General features: G+C 53.9%; 2 protein-coding genes across 14 annotated transcripts in view; one reads left to right on the top strand and one right to left on the bottom strand.

Moving 5' to 3' along the window:
• Positions 1-21,093, bottom strand: part of ANXA4 (annexin A4) — a 109,520-nt gene that overhangs the window by 23,394 nt on the left and 65,033 nt on the right. The window lies entirely within an intron of this gene.
• AAK1 (AP2 associated kinase 1) overlaps positions 2,870-21,093 on the top strand; it is a 109,167-nt gene continuing 90,943 nt past the window's right edge. For 7 of the 13 annotated variants that reach the window (XM_071579311.1, XM_071579314.1, XM_071579315.1 and 4 more), the window contains exons 1-2: positions 2,870-3,227; positions 3,323-3,561. In XM_071579311.1, the coding sequence (XP_071435412.1) occupies positions 3,399-3,561 (163 nt within the window). In that variant the 5' untranslated portion in view covers positions 2,870-3,227; positions 3,323-3,398. The remainder of the gene's footprint in view (positions 3,228-3,322; positions 3,562-21,093) is intronic. The other 6 variants (XR_011699817.1, XR_011699816.1, XM_071579321.1 and 3 more) reach the window with 3 other exon arrangements.

The following is a 21,093-nucleotide window of genomic DNA, read 5'->3' as shown; positions in this document are numbered from 1 at the left end:
AAGCCAAGCAGGTTTCAGGAAGGTTGAAGCCAAGCAGGTTTCAGGAAGGTTGAAGCCAAGCAGGTTTCAGGAAGGTTGAAGCCAAGCAGGTTTCAGGAAGGTTGAAGCCAAGCAGGTTTCAGGAAGGTTAAAACCAAGCAGGTTTCAGGAAGGTTAAAGCCTGGCAAATGAAAAAAGGACTGTTCTCACACATGTGTTGACTGCCTGGCTGAAATTATTGCAGTTCCAGCTCTGTGGATTTGGGGTCTCTTGAACGTGACACTTGGAAATGAGGTGCAGTCAGAGGCCACTCTGCAGCACCCCACAAATTATGGGTGACTGAAGGTGGTCAAGGAGGACTTTGAAGTCTGCAGGGTGGGCTGGTGGGCCCTTACCCACCAGAGATGCTGAGGGCAAGGGGGATCACAGAATGATAGAATGGATTGGGTTGGAAAAGCCCTCAGAGATCATCAAGTCCAACCCTTGGTCCAACTCCAGTCCCTTTACCAGATCATGGCACTCAGTGCCACGGCCAAGCTCAGGTTCAAACCCTCCAGGGATGGGGAATCCACCCCCTCTCTGGGCAGCCCATTCCAATCCCTGAGCACTCTCTCTGCAAAGAATTTCTTTCTGCTCTCCAACTTCAATTTCCCCTGGCAGAGCTTGAGCCCATCGTGCCCCCTTGTCCTATTGCTGAGTGCCTGGGAGAAGAGACCAACCCCCAGCTGGCCACAACTTCCCTTCAGGGAGTTCCAGACAGTGCTGAGGTCACCTCTGAGCCTCCTCTTCTCCAGGCTGAACACCCCCAGCTCCCTCAGCCTCTCCCCACAGCACTTGTGCTCCAGTCCCTTCTCCAGCCTCGTTGCTCTTCTCACTTGGGTTGGAAGAGACCTCTGAGATCATCAAATCCAGCCCTTGATCCAACCCCACTGGGATCACTCTGGCACTCTGTGCCCTGGGCTGGTGATCCCAGTGGGGTTGGATCAAGGCATGGTGGATTCTCTGTCCCTGGAGGTGTTTCAGAGGACACTCAGTGCCACCTCCAGTCCCTTCTCCAGCCTCGTTGCTCTTCTCTGGCCCCGCTCCAGCCCCTCAATCTCTTTCCTCAACTGAGGGGCCCAGAACTGAACACAACACTCAAGGTGTGGCCTCCCCAAGGCAGAGTCCAGGGGAAGGGTCACTGCCCTGGGCCTGCTGGCCACGCTAGTTTGGATCCAGGCCAGGATCCCCTTGGCCTTCTTGGCCACCTGGGCACACTGGTGGCTCCTGTTGAGCTTCCTGTCCCTCAGTCCCCCCAGGTCCCTCTGCCTGGCTGCTCTCCAGCCACTCTGTGCCCAGCCTGGAGCTCTGCAGGGCTTGGGGTGGCCAAAGGGCAGGACCTGCACTTGTCCTTGGTGAACTTCATGATGGAACTTCATGATAGAAGAGGTGAAGCATCATCCACAGTGGGAAGAGGTGTAACATTCATTATCCAGAGTGAAGAGGCTCTGCAGAAAACAACTGCACAGGGATGAGCTGCTGGGTCTGTGTATCCAGGTGCTAAATGTCACCACCAGCCTGTGATCACAAATTTTACTTGCCTGTTCTGAGAGCCACACACATCTAAAGAGCCAACAAACACCAGGGGACAAAACCAATTAGATCTGTCCACAACATGCTGATCCAATCTCGTTGGCATTGCTGGAAGTCTGTGCCCAAGAGCAGGGCTGGATGAGGAGGAAGGGGAAAGATTTTTGTCATCCCAGGGCCACCAGGCCTGGCCTGTCCTCGGGGGACAGGGGCTGGCAGAAGGATGGCTGGAGTTATTACCATAATACAGGAAATAATAGTCAGCAGGAAAATGGGAGTGTGCTTTGGTTTCCTCTTGTGGCCCAGCTGGAGGGAGGAAGGGGAGGTGTGTCCTGGCATTGCTCTGGCAGCCACGAGCTCCTCAGGCTTCGTGTTCTGGGTCCTCCCTCTGGGAAAACGAATTTTTGCTATTTCAGTGTTTCCTTCTGCTGTTTGAAATCCCAGCTTTGGCCTCGTGTGGAGGGGAATCTGGTGCTGTGGGTGTCGTGGGCTGGGAAAACCTCCTGGTTTCTGAGGAAAAAAAAGGCTGAGAAGAACCCGAAGTGCATTTAAAGGGAATGTCACAGGATTGCAGCTCATCCAAACCTCCCCCGTTTGACCCAAGGGCTCTGGGATGAGGTACTGGAGTGGGGAGGAGGAGGGAGATGTAACTTAGCAGTCAATCCAAGGCACGGGCTGAAAGGTTTAAAGCACTGAACACGTTTTGGGGGATTGGGGCACCTCCGTTTTTAGAGGATTTCTGAGGCTCTCAAACCAGGCACCAGCAGGGCCTGAGGATACACGTGAGAATACACCTCGCCCTTCAGCTCATAACCAAGACCCCACACCCATGGCCTTTTTATCGTTATACCACAAAAACACCGAGTTTAGCACGTTATTTCAAAAATAAAACACCCGTCACCGCGCAAAGCGCCAGTGCGGGTCGTGGCTCCTCACGGGCGGGATTGCGGCACCGATCCCTCGCGGCGAGAGGCACACGCGGTCCCCGCGGCCGCTCCGCTGTCCCTGGGGCCGCTGTTGGGTCCCTGTCAGTGTCTGTCCGTGTCCGTGTCCCGGTCCTGTCCCTGTCCCGTTCGGTGCGAGGAGCGACCCCGGCCCGGGGACGCCGCCAAGGCCCGCTTGGAGGGCCCCCTGCCGGCCGCGGCGCGGGGCACGCCGGGAGTTGTAGTCCGCGCCGCGCTTCGAGCCAGGCACCCGGCGCCGCCGCCGAACTACAACTCCCAGCGTGCCTCGCGCGACCGCCGCTATCCCCGCCGAGCCCCCCCATCTCCCCCGCGGCGCGCTCCGGGACAGGACACGCGGGAAAAGGACACGCGGGAAAGGTCGCGCGGGAAAAGACACGCGGGAAAGGACGCGCGGGAAGTGACACCCGCGGGAAGGGACACACCGGGAAAAGACAGAGGGGAAGGGCCACGGCGGTGGCGGAGGGGCGGGGGCGGCGCTCCCGCCGGCACTTCCTGTGACGAGCCGTGTCGTGGTCGGATGGGGCCGGCCCGGGGTGGCGGCGGCGGCGGCGGCGGCGGCGGCGGCAGCGGCAGCGGCGGGGTCGGTCCCTGCCCGCGTCCCGCTCCCTGACGGGCTCGGCGGCCGCGATGCCCACAGCGGCAGGCGGCCCCCGCCGTGAGGCAGCCGGAGTGGCTGCGCAGGCCGCTATGGAGGCTCCCGCCGCCCGCTGCGAGGTACCGGCGCCGGGCCCTGCGGGGCGGGTTGGGTAACGCCGCCCGCTCGCCCTCCCTCCATCCTTCCCTGCCGCTCACCCGCTGTGGTTTTGCAGGTTTGAGTCCCCCTCCCCGAGCGCAGCGGCCCCGCAGCACAGCCGGGACGGGCTCGGCACCGGCGGCACCGGAGACATGAAGAAGTTCTTCGACTCGCGCCGGGAGCAGGGCGGCTCCGGGCCCGGCGGCGGCAGCAGCGGCGGCGGCGGCGGCAGCGGCGGCCCCGGCAGCGGCTACATCGGCCGCGTCTTCAGCATCGGCCGCCACCAGGTCACGGTGGACGAGGTGCTGGCGGAAGGTGAGACTTCGCGCTGCCTCGGCCTCTCTCGGGCATCCCGCTCCCTCCATCCATCTGTCCATCCATCCGTCCAGCCATCCATCCCAGCGCACCCCCCACTCCATCCATCCATCCATCCATCCATCCATCCATCCATCCATCCATCCCAGCTCGTCCCCTGCACCTTCCTTCCTTCCATCCATCCATCCATCCATCCATCCCAGCTCATCCCCTGCACCTTCCTTCCATCCATCCATCCATCCATCCATCCATCCATCCATCCATCCCAGCTTGCCCCCTGCTCCCTTCCTCCCTCTCTCATTCCTCCCTCCCTCCATCCCTCCCTTCATCCCTCCCTCCATCCCACCTTCCATCCCTCCCTCCATCCCACCTTCCATCCCACCTTCCATCCCTCCCTCCATCCCTCCCTTCATCCCTCCTTCCATCCCACCTTCCATCCCTCTCTCCATCCCACCTTCCCTCCCTCCCTCCATCCCACCTTCCCTCCCTCCCTCCATCCCTCCCTCCACCCCTCTCTCCATCCCTCCCTCCATCCATCCCAGCTCCCCAAATGGTTCTGATTCAGGGATTCCTCAACAAAAAGGATTTTTTCCCTTCTCCATAAAATCTTAAAGTCTTTACTAATTTTTCACCAGAACTGTCCTAACTTTGTATTTGATACTAATTTTTGCTTTTAGCCTGTACCTTGGTTTGTCAGTGATCTTAACCATGCACAGCTTTAGACAAAGATGAATTTAACCCTGTAGATTAAAGGCTGAGCTGTAAGAAATAAATCAGAAAACCGGTCTAGGTTGAGGCTTGATGCTGGAACATTGTTTAGTTAAAAAGAAATACAGAGTTGCAGAGATAAGAGCATCCCATTAAAGCTGTTAAAAGTCACCCAAAATATCCTGCTTAACTTTGGGGAGGGATTATCAGTTGTAACTAAGTATCTAAACCTGGAAACACAAAAGTCTCCTTGGTGGAATTATCCCCCACGTTCCCAGCGCTGAATAAAAGGAAGAATGTTGTTCTATTCTGTTGGATTTGATGGTTTCTTAACTCAGTTCTTTCATTGCCCTTGCTGGAATTGTGGTCAGGTGGTGTGTCTGAGCTTGTGGGCTCCCCATGTGTAAATACAGAGTGAGTTTGTTGGATTTGTTGTTTGTGCTTTGGGAATAGAGGAGATTTCAAAGTTAATTGTTGCCCACCTCTCCTGAGCTGAGAGTTCAAAACACCAAACAAACCCCCAGATCATCCAAAGTGTTGGTGCAGAATGAGGTGCTGGAAATAATGGAAGCAGAGGCCTTTGCTCTTTAACTTTCTTCAGCTGTTACCCCTTTTCCTCCCTTAAGCAGAGAGGAGACCCTGAGATCAGCTCAGTTGGTTAAATTTGGCTGTAATAATGCCCAAGGTCATGGGTTCAATCCCCTGTGTGGGCCATTGACTGAAGAGTTGGACTCCATGATCCTTGGGGGTCCTTCCAGCTCAGAACAGTCTGGGATTCTGAGAAGGAAGGGAGGGAGAGAAGGTTGTGAGTCCTGAATATCTTCATAGAGGGAAGAGAAGGATGGGACAGAGAGAAGGTTGTGAGTGCTGAGTATCTTCATGGGGGAAAGAGAAGGAAGGAAGGGAGGGAGAGAAGGTTGTGAGTCCTGAATATCTTCATGGGGGAAAGAGAAGGATGGGACAGAGAGAAGGTTGTGAGTGCTGAGTATCTTCATGGGGGAAAGAGAAGGAAGGAAGGGAGGGAGAGAAGGTTGTGAGTCCTGAATATCTTCATGGGGGAAAGAGAAGGAAGGAAGGGAGGGAGAGAAGGTTGTGAGTCCTGAATATCTTCATGGAGGGAAGAGAAGGATGGGACAGAGAGAAGGTTGTGAGTCCTGAATATCTTCATGGGAGGGAGAGACCCTGAAATCAGCTCAGTTGGTTAAATTTGGTTGTACTAATGCCAAAGTCATGAGTTCAATCCCCTTTGTGGGCCATTGACTGAAGAGTTGGACTCGATGATCCTTCTGGGTCCCTCCAACTCAGAATAGTCTGGGATTCTGAGAAGGAAGGGAGGGAGAGAAGGTTGTGAGTCCTGAATATCTTCATAGAGGGAAGAGAAGGAAGGGACAGAGAGAAGGTTGTGAGTGCTGAGTATCTTCATGGGGGAAAGAGAAGGAAGGAAGGAAGGGAGGGAGAGAAGGTTGTGAGTCCTGAATATCTTCATAGAGGGAAGAGAAGGATGGGACAGAGAGAAGGTTGTGAGTCCTGAATATCTTCATGGGAGGAAGAGACCCTGAGATCAGCTCAGTTGGTTAAACTTGGTTGTAATAATGCCCAAGGTCAGGGGTTCAATCCCCTGTGTGGGCCATTGACTGAAGAGTTGGACTCGATGATCCTTCTGGGTCCCTCCAACTCAGAATAGTCTGGGATTCTGGGATTAAAACAGCAGAGTAAATTCCTGGCAGCTCTGTCGTGCACACAGGTAGGCTGAGCAGAGCTGGCTGTGACCTGAGATCAGGGATTTCTGTGCCTGGGTGGCCTCTGCCAGGGAAAGGGCTGCTCCCAATTGCTCTGTTCTCCCCCCAGAATAAACCAGTTGAAGAATAAAAATGAGCTGTGGGGATTCTGGAGCTCCTGACGTGTGCAGCCCTTGCAGTGCAGTGGTATTTGTTTAATTGCAACCAGCTCTGCTGCTTCAACTATCATTTTACATTTCAGTTGTTGGGGCTGGCTCTGCCTGGTAACCTCAGCCTCGACCTTCAGGGAGGTGTTGGCCTCCTTGGAGCTGCTCCCTCCTGCAGCATCCTGGGCCATTCCAGTCAAAACAGTGGTTTGTTTGGATGTGGTAATTGCCAAGGAGAGGGAAGAGGAGCTGCTGGGAGAGAGCTGAGTGGGAGGACCTGTGTTGGCTTCTACAGAGAGAGCCCTAAAATGGAAAAGGGACTCTGTGTACGCTGCCTGTGATGAGGTTTGTGAGGAGCCACCACAGCGTGCAAAAAAACAGGTCTGTGACCATCTCCCTGGCATGGTCTGTGATATGTTTGCTGAGAGCAGCACAGAAACCAGGCTTTTAAATCATACACAGAAACCAGGCTTTTAAATCATAGAATGGATTGGGTTGGAAAAGCCCTCCCAGATCATCAAGTCCAACCTTTGATCCAACCCCACTGTGATCACCAGCCCAGGGCACTCTGTGATCACAGTAGGGTTGGATCAAGACATGGTGGATTCTCCCTCAGTGCCACATCCACAGAATCATAGAATGGATTGGGTTGGAAAAGCCCTCTGAGATCATCAAGTTCAACCTTTGATCCAACCCTACTGTGATCACCAGCCCAGGGCACGGAGTGCCCTGGGCTGGTGATCACAGTGGGGTTGGATCAAGATGTGGTGGATTCTCCCAGTAGGGTTGGATCAAGAGATGGTGGATTCTCACAGTGGGGTTGGATCAAGACATGGTGGATTCTCACTCAGTGCCACATCCATAGAATCATAGAATGGATTGGGTTGGAAAAGCCCTCTGAGATCATCAAGTCCAACCCTTGGTCCAACTCCAGTCCCTTTACCAGATCATGGCACTCAGTGCCACGGCCAAGCTCAGGTTCAAACCCTCCAGGGATGGGGAATCCACCCCCTCTCTGGGCAGCCCATTCCAATCCCTGAGCACTCTCTTTGCAAAGAATTTCTTTCTGCTCTCCAACTTTAATTTCCCCTGGCAGAGCTTGAGCCCATCGTGCCCCCTTGTCCTATTGCTGAGTGCCTGGGAGAAGAGACCAACCTCCACTTGGCCACAACTGATATGTTTGCTGAGAGCAGCACAGAAACCAGGCTTTTAACTGGCAGCTGTAGAGATTTATGTTTATTTTAACTTGCAATTTGCATTATATGGCTGACATTTCGGCCCTGGAAGCTCAGGAACTCCACCAGCTAAACCTGAGAACCTGTCACAGTCTTTTTTTAACGTGGGGTGGCCTCATGCTGGTGCCATGGGGAGGCAGAGGCTGCTGTTCCTGATGAGTAATCTGCTGGCAGGTTCTGCCCTGTGCTCAGCACCAGGGAGCAGAGTCTGGGTGGCAGTGGGCTCTGCTGCTGAGCTGCAGCAGAGGTGGAGGTGGAAGCACAGATTGCCTGGGAGAGAATCACAGAATGGATTGGGTTGGAAAAGCCCTCCGAGATCATCAAGTCCAACCTTTGATCCAACCCCACTGGGATCACCAGCCCAGGGAACTGAGTGCCCTGGGCTGGTGATCACAGTGGGGTTGGATCAAGATGTGGTGAATTCTCACTCAGTGCCACATCCACAGAATCACAGAGTGGATTGGGTTGGAAAAGCCCTCCCAGATCATCAAGTCCAACCCTTGGTCCAACTCCAGTCCCTTTACCAGATCATGGCACTCAGTGCCACGGCCAAGCTCAGGTTCAAACCTTCCAGGGATGGGGAATCCACCCCCTCTCTGGGCAGCCCATTCCAATCCCTGAGCACTCTCTCTGCAAAGAGTTTCTTTCTGCTCTCCAACTTCAATTTCCCCTGGCAGAGCTTGAGCCCATCGTGCCCCCTTGTCCTATTGCTGAGTGCCTGGGAGAAGAGACCAACCCCCAGCTGGCCACAACTTCCCTTCAGGCAGTTCCAGACAGTGCTGAGGTCACCTCTGAGCCTCCTCTTCTCCAGGCTGAACCCCCCCAGCTCCCTCAGCCTCTCCTCTGTAGGAAAGTGAGGCCATGTGGGGAGGGAATGTGGGCCAGAAGTGCTGCTGCAGTTCTGCATCCCTGTGCCTGAGTGCTGGGAAGCAGCATTTTATTTTCTCCCTGACTCAGCTGGAGACCTGGGGAGCTCGAGGGCAGCCTGGCCCCTGCACTCCTGACATCTCCATCCTGGGCAGGAAAACCTCTTTGTGTCTGCAGTGGTGCTTCAGCAGTTTCCCAAAGGCAACTCTCGGGCTCTTGGCTATTTCTGCTAAAAGCAAAAGTCCCCTGGGAAGCACTTTGTAGAGGAGGATCCTGGCTGGGAAGGAACACACCTCTCATGTTCAGGTGGCAGAGGAGAGTCCTGTGTTTTGGTGCAGTGTGTGAAGCCTGGAAAATAAATGAGATGCAAAAGTGGCTGAAAATCAGGAATCTCTCAAATAATGGTGGATGGTGTGGGGGAGACAGAGGAACTTTTTGAACCAGAACTTTTGGAATTGAAGTGCTGGGATTTCCCACTCTCTGTCAGAGCTGTGCTTGCTCACCCTGAATTCTGCTGAGCAACCCCCAGGACAGGAGTGTGCCCTGGCTGGGCTGGAGCACCAGAGTGTGCCAGGGGGCAAAGGGCTCCATGTGCAGAGATCCCCCCAAAATACCTGCTGTGGGTGCACCCCCACCCCTGGAAAATAGTTGTGTCTGGGTACTTTGGCTTTCCTGGGCAGGGAGACACATCCCTTCCTTTTGGAAGGAAGATGGGAATAGTACAGAAGGAATTGGAGTGGTTGGTTGTGGTGTCACCAGAGCAGTGAATCAGTGGGTTTTTTGCAGGGTGTTGCAATAGGTGACTCCTGGCTGAGTCTTTGTAGCTGCCCTGCTCTCATCCATGTATTGGCATGACTAATCTCTTGGAAAATTCCTCCCAGAGTTTGCACAGGGATTAATGAACTGCTGGGGGGGGTCAGTGCTGCTGCCTTGGGGGTCTACAGGGCCAGGGTTAAAGTCCCACAGTGCCCCAGTATGGGCTGAGGGTGTTACTGGTGTTTCAGGAGCTGAGGTGAGTGCCCAGGAGCTGCTGGAGTGTGTGGGCTGCTCTCTTGCTGTTTTGTTAATGAAAAGAAACCAAAACAGTGTGATCAAATCAGATGCTGCTCTTTGTTCCTGCCTCTGTGTGTGTAGGGAGAAAAAACCCAAACCAACAAAACCCCCAGCCCAAACCCCCAAACTGGAGCTGTAAGGAGGGTCAAGGCAGCAGAAACAGTGAGAAGGATGTTCCCATAAACCTGGAGCTTGCTGAGGAGTTGGAGGGATGTGGGAAAGGCCTTGGGTGTTCCTCTGAGCTAAAGCAAGGTGGGGATTGTCCCAATGTCCCATTTTTGTGTGACTTTGTGTACTCACAATATTGTAAGAGGCTGCTGAGCTGACCCAGGGTGTGTGAGTGTTCTTGGGGCAGGATTCTGCTTGTCTTGCTCTGCTTCTGGCAAAAGGTGCAGGCTGAGTTTCTCCAGGTCTGTGAAAAGTCACTTTTAAAATTAGTGGGATTTTTGCTGAAGGTCTTTTCTCCTGACAGTGTAGAGGATTCAGGTTTAATGATTGTCAGAGATCTCACTGAAGCTTTTCCCATTCATGCCTGTGTGCTGCCTGCTGGTGTAGATCTCAAAGCTTTTCATGGCAGACATTCTGAACCAGTGCAAAGTCAGCTTATATTTGCCAGCTGTGCTTTTATCTCTGTATTGAAAAGAAGGACGTGGTGGGAATGTTTCATCCTGACTTTCCTTGGCAGAGCTGCAGGCCAGGACATGCAGGAAGGGCTGGCAAAGGCTGTGAGTGCCCAACCTGTGCCTGGTGGGGAAGGGGTACCCTGAGCTGCCCCATGGTATGGGTGGGTGTGGTGGTTTAAAGGTGAAACTGCAGGAGAAACGAACCCAACACAAGAGAGATTCTAAGTCAGAGTTACAATTTAATACCATTATTGCAATTAATGCAGTGGCACAAAGAGCAATTGGGTTTAACCCCCAAGCCCAGCAGTCTAACCCAGCCCCCTGGGGCACAAACACAGGGGGGTTTGGTGGCCCCTGTGCTGAGCCCCACGTGGTTCCCCCGAGGCCAAAGGCAAAGGAGGGGACAAAGCTGTTGGTGCAGATGATGGCAGAGTCTGGTGGAGAGTGGGGGGCTCCTCCTGTGCAGGGTCTGCTCCTGCTCTGGATGCCAGGAGTGGTGCCAGAGGTGCCCAAAGGGCAAGATTGTCTCCCCTGAGGTTTGGGTGGGAGCCCCCAGTGCCTCCCCCAGGGCAGGGAGTTCCAGCCTGGGGGATCTGACTCTGGCACTCAGGGGGGATTTTGGACTCGTTGCTGGCCCCTGAGCAGAGCTGAGCCCTCAGGTGGGTGTGGAGGTGCCAAGGAGTCCCTGCAGGGCAGTTCTCCCAGCTCCTCTGCCAGGCTTCTTTCCCAGCCAGCTCCCAGCCTGAGGGCTCAGCTGTGCCCTGGGCAGCTGCTGCCAATGGGCCCTTGGGAACAGTTGCTGGGCAATGGCCCAGAGGGTTTGGAATGCCCAGCTTTGGGCACCCCCACACTGGGACAAACTGGGCCCACCTGCTCAGCTGGGACAGTGGGGTGACTGCAGGGGCTTCTCTTGACCCCTGCCCTGCTCCCCCTCAGGGCTCCCTGTGTGTAACTCCCTGCACTGCTCTAACCTGGAGTCACTAAAATTACACCTGAACCTCTTGTGAAATAATCACACTTTAAAACAATCCCCATCTGGGGTAAATCTTGCAGGTTTACACGATCCTCAACCCAATTCCAGCGTGGTTGGGTTCAACTCATCACTTTGCAGTGCATGTTTTGAGTTTTTGCTTTCCATCTTCAGCCCAGGGCCAGCTGCTGATCAGCTGACCAGTGACATTTGGATTAGGAATTAAACTCTTTCTCCTCTTGGAATGGGACATGTGATTATTTTAATTTTTTTTGCATTTTTCCCCCATTGCTTTTCCTGTGTCCTGTGTGAGGCAGCACATGGACCCTCCACTCTGCACTGCTGGGTGGGGAGTTGAGTCCTCTGTGTTCCTGCAGTCTGGGGAAATCTGTGAAGGATCCCAAGGGAGTTCCTTGTAAATGTGGAGGTTCCCCAAGTGTTTTGGTGCTGTTGGCAGCACAGGTTGTGCTGGGGCAGAGTGTGCTGAGTCCTGGGGTGTGATCAGGGAGGAAAGTCCTGTGGGGAGAGGCTGAGGGAGCTGGGGGGGTCTCAGCCTGGAGAAGAGGAGGCTCAGAGGTGACCTCAGCACTGTCTGGAACTCCCTGAAGGGAAGTTGTGGCCAGGTGGGGGTTGGTCTCTTCTCCCAGGCACTCAGCAATAGGACAAGGGGGCACGATGGGCTCAAGCTCTGCCAGGGGAAATTGAAGTTGGAGAGCAGAAAGAAATTCTTTGCAGAGAGAGTGCTCAGGGATTGGAATGGGCTGCCCAGAGAGGGGGTGGATTCCCCATCCCTGGAGGGTTTGAACCTGAGCTTGGCCGTGGCACTGAGTGCCATGATCTGGTAAAGGGACTGGAGTTGGACCAAGGGTTGGACTTGATGATCTCAGAGGGCTTTTCCAACCCAACTGAGAAGAGCAACGAGGCTGGAGAAGGGACTGGAGCCCCAGCCCTGTGGGGAGAGGCTGAGGGAGCTGGGGGTGTTCAGCCTGGAGAAGAGGAGGCTCAGGGGGGACCTCAGCACTGTCTGGAACTCCCTGACAGGAGGTTGGACCCAGGGGGGGTTTGGCTCTTCTCCCACACAACCAGCAATGGCACAAGAGGGCACGGCCTTAAGCTGTGCCAGGGCAGGTTTGGGTTGGATATTGGGAGGGAATTCTTTGCAGAGAGGGTGGTCAGGCCTTGGAATGGGCTGCCCAGAGAGGGGGTGGATTCTCCATCCCTGGAGGTGTTTAAGGTGAGACTGGATGTGGCACTGAGTGAGAATCCACCATGTCTTGATCCAACCCCACTGTGAGAATCCACCATGTCTTGATCCAACCCTACTGTGATCACCAGCCCAGGGCACTCTGTGCCCTGGGCTGGTGATCACAGTGGGGTTGGATCAAGGGTTGGACTTGATGATCTCAGAGGTCTCTTCCAACCCAACTGATTCTCTGATCTGGTGATCACAGTGGGGTTGGATCAAGGGTTGAGCTGGATGATCTCAGAGGTCTCTTCCATCCCAACTGATTCCAGGATTCTATGAAAAGCAGGTGCTGGTGGGTTTAGGTGTGCAGGAATGTGTGTGGCCCAGAGACCCCCATGGCCTGGCTTGGGGGCTCTGCAGGATGGCAGGGAGAGCTCTGGGGTGGCTGTTCCTTCCATCGGAGCTGGAGGAGCTCCAGGCACATTGAATGGCAGTGTCAGCCCAGTGCAGCCACAGCAGGGTTAGTCCTCTGCAGTCAGTCATTCACCTCCTCTGTGAAACCAGCCTGGTTTGTAGTTCAGGCAGTCCTGCAACAGCCTTGGGAAGTTGTCAGCATAAGAAAGCTGAGTTTGGGGGTTGTGGCTGGGGGAAATACAGGGTTCAACTCTCCAGCTCTGCTCCTGAAGAAGTGTCCTTGTCCTATAAACAGGTTAGCAAGGTCTGGTTGCAACATCAGCACTGACATTGTGGCTCTCAGGAGAAACAGGTACTGCCAGAATGTTTTTATTGTGTCCTGGGCCTTCTCTCCTTTGTGCAGGAGCTTGGCAAGAGGGAGAGCAGGTGGGAAGTTATAAATGTGCTGAAGACAAGCTGGAATCCACTTTGGATTTAGCACTTGCTGCCTTCCAGGCTCACCCACCTGCATTAATCATGGCTAATAAGGGGTCAGGACTGACTGGGTGCTGCACCCTGGGTTGGGACTGGGAGCTGCTTTCTTTGAAGGTGACTTTTTTTCTGGTGCAAACAGTGTTTTGGGCAGGCTGAGGCTGTACCTGCTGGGAGGGCACTGTGCCAACTGCAGGGTCTGTGCTGCTCCTCTGGAAAGTCACAGCCAGTTTGCCCTCACTTGGGCTAAGGGTTTCCTCATGTTCCACACGTGGAAGGAGACAGGAGGTCTCTGAGGAGAACATGCCACAAGGAAACTCAGTTTGTGGAGGAGTTGTCTTTTGATAAGGAGTTGTCTTTTGGATAATTAAGTTTCCCAGGGAAGGATGGGGGAAGCACAGAATGTCCTTGTGGTGCTGCTGTGCTGGAAATGTCCCTCCTTGGATCACATACTGACTGCTGGCCTTTTTTTGGAGTGTAGGAACAACACTGACAGTGATTTACAAGCACAGGGGAAAGATTTGGAAAGGCTTAAGCGAGCACTGCAAGGTAATTCTCACTTGTGGCTTTGTATCATTATGGAAACTTTTCTCCTTCTGTAGGAGGTCCAGGAATTGCCACTAAGTGCAGTGAAGGTTATTGTTGGCTGCCCACAGAGTGATGCAGCAGAGTGGAGGCACAGGGAGCTGTGCAGCTCCTCTGGGTGAGGTGCTCTGTCAGCCCACAGGGGCTGAGCCCTGGTACAGCCTGTGTGTCATGGAATCACGGAATGGATTGGGTTGGAAAAGCCCTCCGAGATCATCAAGTCCAACCTTTGATCCAACCCCACTGTGATCACCAGCCCAGGGCACTCTGGGCCCTGGGCTGGTGATCACAGTAGGGTTGGATCAAGACGTGGTGGATTCTCACTCAGTGCCACATCCACAGAATCATAGAATGGATTGGGTTGGAAAAACCTCTGAGATCATCAAGTCCAACCCTTGGTCCAACTCCAGTCCCTTTACCAGATCAGGGCACTCAGTGCCATGGCCAAGCTCAGGTTCAAACCCTCCAGGGATGGGGAATCCACCCCCTCTCTGGGCAGCCCATTCCAATCCCTGAGCACTCTCTCTGCAAAGAATTTCTTTCTGCTCTCCAACTTCAATTTCCCCTGGCAGAGCTTGAGCCCATCGTGCCCCCTTGTCCTGTTGCTGAGTGCCTGGGAGAAGAGACCAACCCCCACCTGGCCACAACTTCCCTTCAGGGAGTTCCAGACAGTGCTGAGGTCACCTCTGAGCCTCCTCTTCTCCAGGCTGAACATCCCCAGCTCCCTCAGCCTCTCCCCACAGCACTTGTGCTCCAGTCCCTTCTCCAGCCTCATTGCTTGTCCTTCCATCCCTTGCAGGGCTGCTGAGAGGGGAAGGTGAAGCAAAGCAGAGCATGTGTGGCCAAGTCAGGAATTGATCTCTGGCCTCCCAGATTGGGGACTTTAATTGCAGTCTGTGTTTCCTCTCAAGTGCTGCCTCCCTGTGCTTTCAGTGCTCGTGTGATTTGGGTGTAAATTCACTCCTGCTCTGTGTCAAAAATCTCTGCTGACACCAGGACCTGGGCCATGTGGCACAGGATTGGATTAAAGACTTTTTTGGAACAAGATGCTCACAGCATCTGGTTTGCCTCATGATTTTGCAGAAACAATTTACGTACCAGTGATGAGTGATCTCATAGATTAAAAATAAAAAAAGCCATCAGCAGCTGAGTTGTCCCAGCAGAGATTTGGGTGTGCATCTCCTCACAGCTGAGCTGGGGGCAGGTACAGCTGCTCTTCATCCACTGGTAGAAACACTCTGGTTTAACTTCCCCTTGGGTGATGCTGGGGCTGTATTGAGTGACCCCAGGCTGTGCCTGTGTGCAGTTAAAAAGCAAATCTGGCCTGCTGTTCTCCAGGGGGTGATTGCAAAATGCAAGCCCTTCTGAAGCTCTCTAATAGCCCAGCTGTTGTTCAGATGCTGTGTCTCCTTCTGGAAGGGAATTGATGCTTGCAAGGCTGACATGTGTTTTGCTGCACAAATGGCAGCAGTAAAATAAACTCAGGCTTGTCTGCAAGCAGTGCATGAAGCAGCACGAGGAGACTGGGGCTGGTTCCTGTGGGCTGTGCCTGGACACTGGTCTGTTCAAAGCCCCAGAACAAGCGGGCCCAGAGAGTGCTGGTGAGCGGGGCTGTGTCCAGCTGGTCACCAGTGGTGTCCCCAGGGGTCAGTGTTGGGGCCAGTCCTGTTTAACATCTTTATTGATGGTTTAGATGAGGGGATTGAGTCCATCCTCAGCAAATTTGCTGCTGACACCAAGTTGGGAGGGAGTGTCGAGCTGCTGGAAGGCAGGAGGGCTCTGCAGAGGGATCTGGAGAGACTTGAGGGATGGGCTGATTCCAATGGGATGGAGTTCAACAAGGCCAAGTGCAGGTCCTGCCCTTTGGCCACCCCAAGCCCTGCAGAGCTCCAGGCTGGGCACAGAGTGGCTGGAGAGCAGCCAGGCAGAGGGACCTGGGGGGACTGAGGGACAGGAAGCTCAACAGGAGCCACCAGTGTGCCCAGGTGGCCAAGAAGGCCAAGGGGATCCTGGCCTGGATCCAAACTAGCGTGGCCAGCAGGCCCAGGGCAGTGACCCTTCCCCTGGACTCTGCCTTGGGGAGGCCACACCTCGAGTGTTGTGTTCAGTTCTGGGCCCCTCAGTTGAGGCAAGAGATTGAGGGGCTGGAGCGGGGCCAGAGAAGAGCAACGAGGCTGGAGAAGGGACTGGATGTGGCACTGAGTGTCCTCTGAAACACCTCCAGGGACAGAGAATCCACCATGTCTTGATCCAACCCCACTGTGATCACCAGCCCAGGGCACAGAGTGCCAGAGTGATCCCAGTGGGGTTGGATCAAGGGTTGGACTTGATGATCTCAGAGGTCTCTTCCAACCCAAGTGAGAAGAGCAACGAGGCTGGAGGAGGGACTGGAGCACAAGTGCTGTGGGGAGAGGCTGAGGGAGCTGGGGGGGTTCAGCCTGGAGAAGAGGAGGCTCAGAGGTGACCTCAGCACTGTCTGGAACTGCCTGAAGGGAAGTTGTGGCCAGGTGGGGGTTGGTCTCTTCTCCCAGGCACTCAGCAATAGGACAAGGGGGCACGATGGGCTCAAGCTCTGCCAGGGGAAATTGAAGTTGGAGAGCAGAAAGAAATTCTTTGCAGAGAGAGTGCTCAGGGATTGGAATGGGCTGCCCAGAGAGGGGGTGGATTCCCCATCCCTGGAGGGTTTGAACCTGAGCTTGGCCGTGGCACTGAGTGCCATGATCTGGTAAAGGGACTGGAGTTGGACCAAGGGTTGGACTTGATGATCTCAGAGGGCTTTTCCAACCCAATCCATTCTATGATTCTAAGCAGGAGGAACTCTTGCCTTGGTGTTGAATCCTGGTTTTGTGACCTCACCTCTCTCCTGGGTCGTGTGTGGGAACTGTGCTGGTGTTGACAGTGATGCAAAACTCAGACTTTCAAAGTGGTTTGAAGGACCCAAAATGAGCACAAACAGTCAGTGCTGGTGTGGGGAGCACCAAAGGACAGACTTACTGCCTTGGGTGCCTTCTCTGCTTGACCTCCCTGCTAAATCAGTGCTGCTTTGGTTACCTGTCATGAACCTCTGGAAGATTAATTGCTCCTGACTTGGGAAGTGCTTCTTCTCCCTGGCATTGAGCTGCTGCTTGGGAGGAGGGAGCTGGATCGATGGAAATCCTCACTCAGGGCTGCTCTGTGTCCACAGGAAGGTTATTTGTGGCTGCTCCTGGCCCTGGCTCTGGTCTGATAACTCTCTGAATGACCTTTGGCAAGAAGTGTGTGATCCCAGGGGTATTGAAATGGCTGGGGGCATGAATGGCACAGTGAGATTGTTAAAGAAACAATCAAAGGAATGGGCTGCCCAGAGAGGGGGTGGATTCTCCATCCCTGGAGGTGTTTAAGGTGAGACTGGATGTGGCACTTGGTGCCCTGGGCTGGTGATCACAGTGGGGTTGGATCAAAGGTTGGGCTGGATGATCTCAGAGGTCTCTTCCAACCCAAGTGATTGTGTCATTCTGTGATCCTTTGGAGTTCTGAGAAGGATCTGGGATAGCACCTCTGTGTGCACAGGCTCAGGGGCTGCCACACCTGCCTTTTCCCCCAGATTTTTCCCCTGCTCTGGTTGGACAGGCATTCAGGTGGTGGGGAGGGAGTAGAAGAACAACAGGGAATTCCCAGCTCTTTGGGAGAGAACACAAATAGGAGATGTTGGGAGGGGTGGAAGAGGCAGTGCCATGGCTGTTTGGGAGAGTGTTGGGGTGGGGAGAGGATACAGCAAGGAAAGCTCAGTGGCTGGGATAGAAGGATTCTCCCTGTAGGATCCCACTTGCTCTGAGGAGTTCTGCCAGTGCCCCATTAGGCAAATGCCCACCTGAGAGGAACCTGCTGAACCCTCTGTGCCTTCTCTGCCCCTTGCAGTGCAGGGGGTGGCAGCAGGAGGCTCCTGGCTGTGTTGGGAGCAGCTGATGTGGACTCAGTGCTGTGCACTGGGAATTCCCTGGGAATTCCAGCCAGTGCTGCTTGCAGAGCTGAGTGATTCCCACTGGAACTCTCTGTGTTCCTCACACCCTCTCACAAGGCAGCCAGGGGGAGAATCACAGAATTACAGAATCAGCTGGGTTGGGAAAGACCTCTGAGATCATCAATTCCAACCCTTGATCCAACCCTACTGTGATCACCAGCCCAGGGCACGGAGTGCCCTGGGCTGGTGATCACAGTGGGGTTGGATCAAGACGTGGTGGATTCTCCCTCAGTGCCACATCCACAGAATCACAGAATGGATTGGGTTGGAAAAGCCCTCTGAGATCATCAAGTCCAACCCTTGATCCAACCCCACTGTGATCACCAGATCTGTGTGAGGTGACACAGGAGGCCAACCCCAGCTGGCAGCTGGGGAGATCCTGCTGGTTCTTCTCTTGTTCATGGTTTTTATTGGTTATGTTTGTAAGGAAGTAAAGGATTGGATGGCAGAGCACTGATGTGTGGGTGGTGGAGTGGCCAAGGATGGAGGTGTGACAGTAGCAAAGGGAAGGGGCAGTACACAGGTCACATTCTGTCCTGGGGCCCTTGAATGGGTATTTTTGGCAAGATTAAAAAATCAGAGCCTTTCTTTTGGTCTTCACCTGTTGCTTTAGATTTCGGAGATGTAGTTGGAGATGAGAACATGAGTTTACCCTTCTGTTTCTGTGCCAGATTACCAGGTGTGGTTTGAACTGCTGAGCTGTCTCAGCCCTCTGGAGAAGAGGAAGACCCCATGGATGAGGGTCAGCAGCCTGTGGGGCTGTGCCTCACTCTTCCCCAGCCCCTCTGGACAGAGCAGGCAAACAGATGGTGGGGGGAGGCTTATCAAATTATTTACCATTGAAAAGCTGAAGCCCATAAAGGTCACAGAATCACAGAATCCTAGAATGGATTGGGTTGGAAAAGTCCTCTGAGATCATCAAGTCCAACCTTTGATCCAACCCCACTGGGATCACTCTGGCACTCCGTGCCCTGGGCTGGTGATCACAGTGGAGTTGGATCAAGATGTGGTGGATTCTCACTCAGTGCCACATCCACAGATCACAGAACGGATTGGGATGGAAAAGCCCTCTGAGATCATCAAGTCCAAGCTTTGGTCCAACTCCAGTCCCTTTACCAGATCATGGCACTCAGTGCCACGGCCAAGCTCAGGTTCAAACCCTCCAGGGATGGGGAATCCACCCCCTCTCTGGGCAGCCCATTCCAATCCCTGAGCACTCTCTCTGCAAAGAATTTCTTTCTGCTCTCCAACTTCAATTTCCCCTGGCAGAGCTTGAGCCCATCGTGCCCCCTTGTCCTATTGCTGAGTGCCTGGGAGAAGAGACCAACCCCCACCTGGCCACAACTTCCCTTCAGTTCAAGATGTGGTGATTTGATAAGGGCAGTGTAGGAGAGCAGGGACAAAGCCTTGTATTAAATGCAAATGTAACTCCTTGTCTGGTGTTTTAAGCACGGGGTCATTAATATTCATGTCACCGTGGCATCCAGAACTCTCCTCATGGGCCAGGGCCCTGTGTCACATCAGACAAACACAGAACAAAGCCTGGCCCTGCTCCTGGGAGATTCCTGGCCCTTCCCTGTGCCTGCTGAGGTACCAAAATACTCTGGGGTGGAGCACTGGGAGGTGCCAGCAGCTGGGAGAGGTGACCCACAGGATCTTCTGAAGCTCTGGGGTTGTTCAGGGACCACAGGAAACACTCACAAACTCAGCCCTGCTCACCCAGCACTCAGCAGAACATGTGACAGGATTTAATGTATTGGGTTTTTAAAAAAAATTAAAATGATGCTATTTTTGGAAGGGGACAGATGGTGGTTTTCTACCTTTTGCTTTTGTTTTAAACTTGACAGCATGAGAAGCCCTGACGTTGTGCCTTTGAAACTTTTTCTGCTGCTGAGCAGGTGGTGCTTTCATTGCTGGATTATTTGTAAACTGAGATTTGCAGGCAATTATTTAAATTCATTGGAGCTGATGAATTAAATCACTGATGAGTTATGGGGTTGGTGACTGCCAGTCACAAGGTTCTGGACCCCTGCAACCCTTTCCTGTTTCTGGACATCTGACAGATGAACAGACTCTCCTTCCTTACCTGTGTGTGTGTAAAATTCAAACCCTGCTTCATGTAGGGCCAAAGTTTTATTTCCTGAAATGCTGAGTGATGGATGATGTTGTGTAGGGCTGATTTTTTATTTCCTGAACTGCTGAGTGATGGATGATGTTGTGTAGGGCTGATTTTTTGTTTCCTGAAATGCTGAGTGATGGATGATGTCATACAGGACTGATTTTTTATTTCCTGAACTGCTGAGTGATGGATGATGTCATGTAGGGCTGATTTTTTATTTCCTGAAATGCTGAGTGGTGGATGATGTCATGTAGGGCTGATTTTTTGTTTCCTGAAATGCTGAGTGAGGGATGATGTCATGTAGGGCTGATTTTTTGTTTCCTGAACTGCTGAGTGATGGGTGGTGTGTTCTCCTGGCTGGACCTGGGGCTTTAAATTCCTTGAGAGCTGCCTGGTGGGATAGTAGATCCCTCTCTCTATGCTTGGCATGAACTGAGGAGTTGCAAAGTTCCCTGCTGTCTTCAGGGCCCCATTAGCCTGTGCTCTTCCAGAGGGATGGGATGTGGTCCTTAAGTTGTGTTTTCCTGTTACTCAGGGAGGTGACACTTCTGTGCCCGAGGGTGTTACACCTGTGGTTCTGTGGGTGGGATCTGGATTCCTGGGTTTAAGCAGAAGAACCTGGTGTGAAACCAACCTCCCTGCACTGCTGTGAGGCTCTTGCAGTGCCCTGTGAGCTGGGCCCCTTCCTGGGCTGTGTGTTGGGTTTGCCCTGTGGCTCTCACCCTGCCCAGGAGGATGCCAGGGGGCTGCCATAGCAATCCAGATTCCTCCCTGCTCAGCTTCCCTGTTGCCATGAGCTCTCCTTGCATAATTGCTTCCCAAATGGAGTGTGTTGTTACCATGGCACTCCAGGGCTCCTCTCCTGCTCTGCCTGGCCCTGCTTAGTCCACTCCAAACCCAGCCCAGCCTTGCCAAGTGAGTCCAGTTCAAACCCAGCCCAGCCTTGCTGAGTCCACTCCAAACCCAGCCCAGCCTTGCCGAGTCCAGTCCAAGCCCAGCCTTGCCGAGTCCAGTCCAAACCCAGCCCAGCCTTGCCGAGTCCAGTCCAAACCCAGCCCAGCCTTGCCGAGTCCAGTCCAAACCCAGCCCAGCCTTGCCGAGTCCAGTCCAAACCCAGCCCAGCCTTCCTGAGTCCACTCCAAACCCAGCCCAGCCTTGCCGAGTCCAGTCCAAACCCAACCCAGCCTTGCTGAGTCCAGTCCAAACCCAGCCCAGCCTTGCCGAGTCCACTCCAAACCCAGCCCAGCCTTGCCGAGTCCACTCCAAACCCAGCCCAGCCTTGTCGAGTCCACTCCAAACCCAGCCCAGCCTTGCTGAGTCCAGTCCAAACCCAGCCCAGCCTTCCTGAGTCCAGTCCAAACCCAGCCCAGCCTTGCCGAGTCCACTCCAAACCCACCCCAGCCTTGCCGAGTCCAG

Source organism: Pithys albifrons, chromosome 29 (genome assembly GCF_047495875.1).
Source record: "Pithys albifrons albifrons isolate INPA30051 chromosome 29, PitAlb_v1, whole genome shotgun sequence".
Classification (NCBI taxonomy): domain Eukaryota; kingdom Metazoa; phylum Chordata; class Aves; order Passeriformes; family Thamnophilidae; genus Pithys; species Pithys albifrons.
The sequence above is the reverse complement of the archived record's forward strand: the minus strand, read 5'-3'. Positions and strand labels throughout refer to the sequence as shown.